The sequence below is a fragment of the Ixodes scapularis genome, unplaced genomic scaffold (genome assembly GCF_016920785.2).
Source record: "Ixodes scapularis isolate PalLabHiFi unplaced genomic scaffold, ASM1692078v2 ptg000494l_1__unscaffolded, whole genome shotgun sequence".
In the NCBI taxonomy this organism is placed as follows: Eukaryota; Metazoa; Arthropoda; class Arachnida; order Ixodida; family Ixodidae; genus Ixodes; species Ixodes scapularis.
Window position 1 is genome coordinate 173133 of NW_024609989.1, and position 5879 is coordinate 179011.

A 5879-nucleotide genomic window follows, 5' to 3' on the forward strand; every position below is an offset into this window, starting at 1 on the left:
TATGGCAGTGCCAGAACCTTGGGCTACGTTTTTCCCCAGATAAATGGGACCTACTAGTCGGATCAAATAGGGAATGGCCACAGCTCGGCCAACTACATGCAACATTTCCATTCCCGTCCCTACCTTCGTTCGGCGACACACCATGTCCATTTTGTTCACGTGTAATTCTCAAAACCTGTGGCGGCGATATACCGTGCAGTTGTTGGTTTTGTGGCATGCCTGCCTTTTTTCAGCACTACAGAGCAGGAGCGATATAACTAAACCACGCTCTTTGATCGTACCCAGTTGTGTCTTTCATGATTTATGTAGATCTGTATCGAAGTAATCTTTTACCGTATGTTTAAAGGTGAAGTAAAACCTTTGAAGCACGTATTAATAGAGAAGGATCACTTTTATGTTTCATTCACGTGCATTTTTACAGTCGACGTTTTCGGTGTATTCAGTATCAAGTTATGGTGCGGGTGTTTGATCGTGATATTATTATTTTACTTCTTGAATTACACCGCAATATCAATGTAAACCCCTGAATTTCTCTACTTCATCAGCATGATGTGTTTATGTTTGCTTGTTCCTTAAGTTTCGTTGTGATTGAGCTTCTGTATTGGTATAGTATAAAAAAATGAACAAAACAAAATTGGATCTTCACTCCTAACAGAACTTGCCCACGCAGCATCCGACTCCGAATGGCAGAGAACGGACTACGAGGACAAGGGGGCGGAGCTCTCCTTCCAAGGAGCCGAATTGCAGAGGCAACCATTGAAGATGGACCAGGAGGGGAGGACGGACGGCGGTGCGACTTCTGCCGCCAATCTTATGGTGCCCACGGAACTAACAACACCAGGTATGAGAAGAAGCACACGGGAAAACAGTCAAACAGCCTCGTACCCTCTTAGCACACCCTCACAGATTCATGAACGATCTCACACGGATAGAAAAGCTTTTTGTAGGCTCGGTTTTTTAGAAGGTGGAAAACGTAAGGACTCTGATGTGGTAGACAAAGTTTTCTCCACGTGGAAACTTCATTAAGTTTTAATTAGCGGTCTGCACCAAACCGAAAAAATATACCACATACATAGTATTTGATATCAGAGAAATGTACCATGCCGAGTTGGTTATTTATATTACAAACTTCTATTTTTTCCTTCAGTTCCGGTTGATCTAGTAGCTTTCACAAATGCTATAAATAATTTTCGACGCATGAAATAGCCCAAAATATGTTCGGCTGTTCCAAATGATTGAAGCTTTAGAACAGGGGTGGCCAAGCTGCGGCTTTTCGCGTGTTAAAGTGCGGCTCGCGGCTTCACCGCCCCCCCCCCCCCCCCATAAAAAGTGAAATGGACCGCGCTTTAAATCGAAAGACAGGTTGCAGTTTGGTAGCCTTGTGCTACTGCTGCCTTACGTACAGTCGGACTGCTTTTTACTCGGATTGATTGAAAGAAAGTTGCTCGAGTTTCGTTTACTGCACCAAACAAAAGTTTGCCTGCCCCCCCCCCCCCCCCTTGCGGCTCTTGGAAGTTTGGGGGTTTTCGTTTGCTGGTCTTAGGCCGGGTCAGTATGGCCACCCCTGCTTTAGAAGTTTAGCTATAGGCTGGCAAATGTCGACATCATTGTCGATATAGAACCGCGTTTTTTGCTGTTTCAAATCACTCGTAAAATAATCACTGTGTACCTTAGCGATTTTTCAAGTTTCTAAGGTGCACAACGATTATTCCACGACAGGGATGGGCAGTATTTCAAATACAAGTATTTGAAACACGTATTTTGAATACTTTGTGTATTTTGCATTTGTATTTAATTACAAATTGGGTAATGTATTTGAAGTGTGTATTTAAATATTAAAACGTGGGTATTTCAAATACAATTGTAATTAAATACAATTTTGTGGGCGAAAATACATCCCTCAAATTTATTGTCATTGTCCAGAGCAGGAAGAAAACTACGTTCTGCGCCAAATGCAGTGTCTCTCAATCAAGCACAAGCGTTTAGTGACTTTGTGATTACGGTGCTAGTCCAGGGCAAGAATAGTGACGAAATCGACGTTCACAGGCAGGCTAGCTAAACAAGTGCCCGTGACAACGTGTGATGCTTTCCAGCCTGATTTCCATTCATATTTTTGCCTGGAACATTCTAAATGCGCGGGTCGTCCAGATTGTCGTAACTGGTGCGAGTTGCAGCAATAAAAAATTCTCTAGCTAGTGCTGCGCATCTTGGTCGTCTCTGTTCTTTGTTGGTCTATACCAAAATGTAATCGACAAAAAATTCTGCTTGAAGCTCTGTACTTTTTTAACCTATTACGTCCAAGCTGATTACATTTTTTGTGATTATATTTCAATTACGTTACTAGAGCCTCGCACACTAACTCCCGAGTGTGCGATGCAAAATTAAAATGAGATAACCAGAAACCCGTTGCGGTGCCCTGAAGTCGCTGACGCAAATTTTGAGGAATGTATTTGAAAAGGTATTTGAAGGAGACCAAATACGTTTGACTGTATTTGTATCTTGTAGTTAAATGCTTTTTTGGAAATGTAATTAGAATTGTAATTAAATAAATTTTTGACGAAGTATTTTGTATTTGTATTTCGATACATATTTGCATGTATTTTGCCCATCCCTGTTCCACGAGCTTATTGAATGCTATTTTGTGTAACCTAATAATCTGTGGGTGTGTGAATGACCCTTCCAGCGTCACTAAAACACAGTCGCGATCATTATGAATGTCGACACGCTATCACCCGGCGCTTCGTACTGGCAGCGGTAAGCAGCCGCAGTGTTGTAGTCGTTACCGTAAAAGAGTAAAGAACTACGTTACTTGCGAAATAAAGGAACGCGATACTGTCGCCGATAGAACGTAACGCACGTTACTTTTGCGTTACTTTTTTTTATAAATTGACGGTAACAGCGCTTTTGTTTTCTTTTGGCGACAGCGTGTTTCGACTTTAACATGAGAGGCGCTGGTTGGGGTTTTTCTAAAGCGGAAATTTTTTCGTGGGGAAAAGATTGGAAAAATTTATAAAATTTGTAGATTTAGAAAACTAATGAATACGTTACTACGTTACTGAAAGAAAAAAGGCGCTACCGGTAACGACGTTACTTGTAACACGTTACCGCCAACACTGTGCAGCAGCAGCCGTGGCGGCTTGACTTTCCTTCCGCACTTGGTTAGGAGAATGCGCAAGCCACCACAGCTGCCGCAGCATGGGGCTGCCAGAGTGGAATCTTAAACGATTGCCTATAGACCTTTACAAGCATTACGAATGAACCTTTTTAACATCTCAAATGAATGAATACCTACTCTTCGCTGCACCGGCATGATGTAGGTATTCTGGACCATGTTCATCTAGGTACTCAAAATTCCCATGTTCAGAACAACAAAAACAGCGCCGACATTTCTTGCTTTGTCCTGTCATCCCAACAGACCTGATCGAAGCATACTCTGGCGACAAAGTGGATACCTTCGACCAGGACAGCCGCAGGGGTGACACCTCTCCCCCAACCAACCCACAAAAGCACCAAACGCACCGAAACCCGGACAAGCACCCGTGCCGCTTCTGTCCTCACTCATGTCTTTCTGCAGCGGGTATCGCCATCCACGAGAGGACTCACACTGGAGAGAGGCCCTTCAGTTGCGATGTTTGCGAGAAAACGTTCACGGATAAGTCTAACTTGAAGGCTCACGTTAGAACTCACACCGGAGAGAAGCCGTTCAAGTGCAACACGTGCAGCAGGGCGTTTACTCAGAAAACCAGCTTGGCGAATCACGAGAGAACTCATACCGGTGAGAAGCCGTTCAAGTGCAACACGTGCAGCAGGGACTTTGCTCAGAAACACAACTTGGCGGTTCATGAGAAGATTCACACCGGAGAGAAGCCGTTCAAGTGCAACACGTGCTGCAGGGCGTTCACTCAGAAAATCAATTTGGCGAGTCATGAGAGGACTCACACGGGAGAGAAGCCGTTCAAGTGCAACACGTGTAGCAGGGCGTTTACTCACAAACGCCACTGGGCGGTTCATGAGAAGATTCACACCGGAGAGAAGCCGTTCAAGTGCAACACGTGTAGCAGGGCGTTTACTCAGAAATGCGATTTGACGATGCATGTGAGGACTCACACCGGAGAGAACCGTACAGGTGCAACACGTGCAGCAGGGCGTTCACTCAGAAAACCAATTTGGCGAATCATGAAAGGACTCACACCGGAGAGAAGCCGTTCAAGTGCAACACGTGCAGCTGGGCGTTTACTCAGAAATGCGATTTGACGATGCATGTGAGGGGTCACACCGGAGAGAAGCCGTACAGGTGCAGCAGGGCGTTCACTCAGAAAACTCGCTTGGCGAATCATGAGAGGACTCACATTGGAGAGAAGCCGTTCAAGTGTGAGACCTGCGGTAGAGCGTTCGCGGCTCATAGCAATTTACACGCTCATCGGAAGATACATCGCAAGTTATCGAAACAGCAACGTGCATCATAGTTGTGGAAGGGATTTAAACGAAATACTCTAGCACCGACGTGTGTTCATTTGGCTTGGCGATAGACCTGCAGCGGTTCTACTTGCAAGCAGTGTGTGTTTTTCACAGTTCAAAATGTTTCAGCCTGTTATTTATTGCGCAAACACAGATAAAAAATGTGAATTTCCCTTAGACGAAGCGACCAGAGGTCTTTTTAGAGCGCAGCTCTTAGGCGCCCGTTTCCGGCTTGAGCGGCGTCGCCGTTGGCGTAACCGCGCGGTGCATTATGGGTAAATTTCCCCGCTAAATCTGGCGGGAAAACTTCCCCGCTAAATCTAGCGGAAAAGTTTCACCGCTAAATTTAACGGAAAAAATTTCCCCGCTAAATCTAACGGAAAAATTTCCCCGCTAAATCTAGCGGAACAATTTCCCCGCTAAATCTAGCGGAAAAAATTTCCCCGCTAAATCTAGCGGAAAAAATTTCCCCGCTAAATCTAGCGGAAAAAATTTCCCCGTTAATTGTAGCGGAAAAAATTTACCCACCCCGAGGTCACGTGACCTCGAGGGGGGGGTCACGTGACCCCCCCCCCCCCCCTTCGAGAACACGCGGCCCTCAGTACCCTTCCCTCCTCCTCCTCAAGAGCTGCCCTCCAATTCGGCATTACAGGGAGTTGTAAACGGCTTTCACTCTTTTGTACACGAAAAAAAGAAAATATTTGAAGCCTTATCTTTTTTTATTCATTTAGAGTCATTAATCACGTGATGCACCTGAAGTTTCTGTGTTGTCTGTAAGGTCACTTATGTACAGTGCTCATCACACTTGTTTATAACGCGCAAGCGAGCGGCTTTCTCCGGGGAGCGCTGGGCTGGTGGCATTCGCGGAAACTAAGCTAGTCACGTGGCGCAACATGGAACGGCTCGCTCGAGGGGTGTCCTGCCCACTGTATCAGCTTGATAAGCGATAAAAATAAAGTGCTTTATGATATATTTTTGGTTTTTGATGACGACATCGTTGATACGCCATCATGCTTTAGTCTGTTTATTGTTCGAGCAATGATGTTTGTAAAAAGCGTGCGAGCAGCCTTCCGCGTTCGCCGCCAGCTGATAGAGTGGGCAGAACACCCCTCGAGCGGGCCGTTCCATGTTGCGCCACGTGACTAGCTTATTTTCCGCGAATGCCACCAGCCCAGCGCTCCCCGGAGAATGCAGCACGCCCGCGCGTTATAGACAAGTGTGATTAGCACTGTACCTTACAAGTCGGCCTAGTCATGACCATAAATATACGAACTTATAAAATAACTAAGGTCTTTCAATAGCAGCAATGTTAAGAAAGTCAGTTCTTTGTGTGTTATTAGTTTGTAAGATTTGTTGCTTATGTTTATTATTTTGAAAACTGGTTTTATTGACTGTGCTCTTTTTATTTTCTCTTTTTTTTC

General features: G+C 45.0%; 1 protein-coding gene across 1 annotated transcript; it reads left to right on the plus strand.

The window, feature by feature from the left end:
- The first annotated feature begins 646 nt into the window (after window positions 1-646).
- LOC121834081 (gastrula zinc finger protein XlCGF8.2DB-like) lies at window positions 647-4466 on the plus strand. Its single transcript, XM_042287826.1, has 3 exons — window positions 647-841; window positions 3416-4043; window positions 4127-4466. Exons 1-3 carry the CDS (start codon window positions 763-765, stop codon window positions 4464-4466), a joined length of 1047 nt encoding a protein of 348 aa, XP_042143760.1. The 5' UTR covers window positions 647-762.
- The last annotated feature ends 1413 nt before the right edge of the window (window positions 4467-5879 follow it).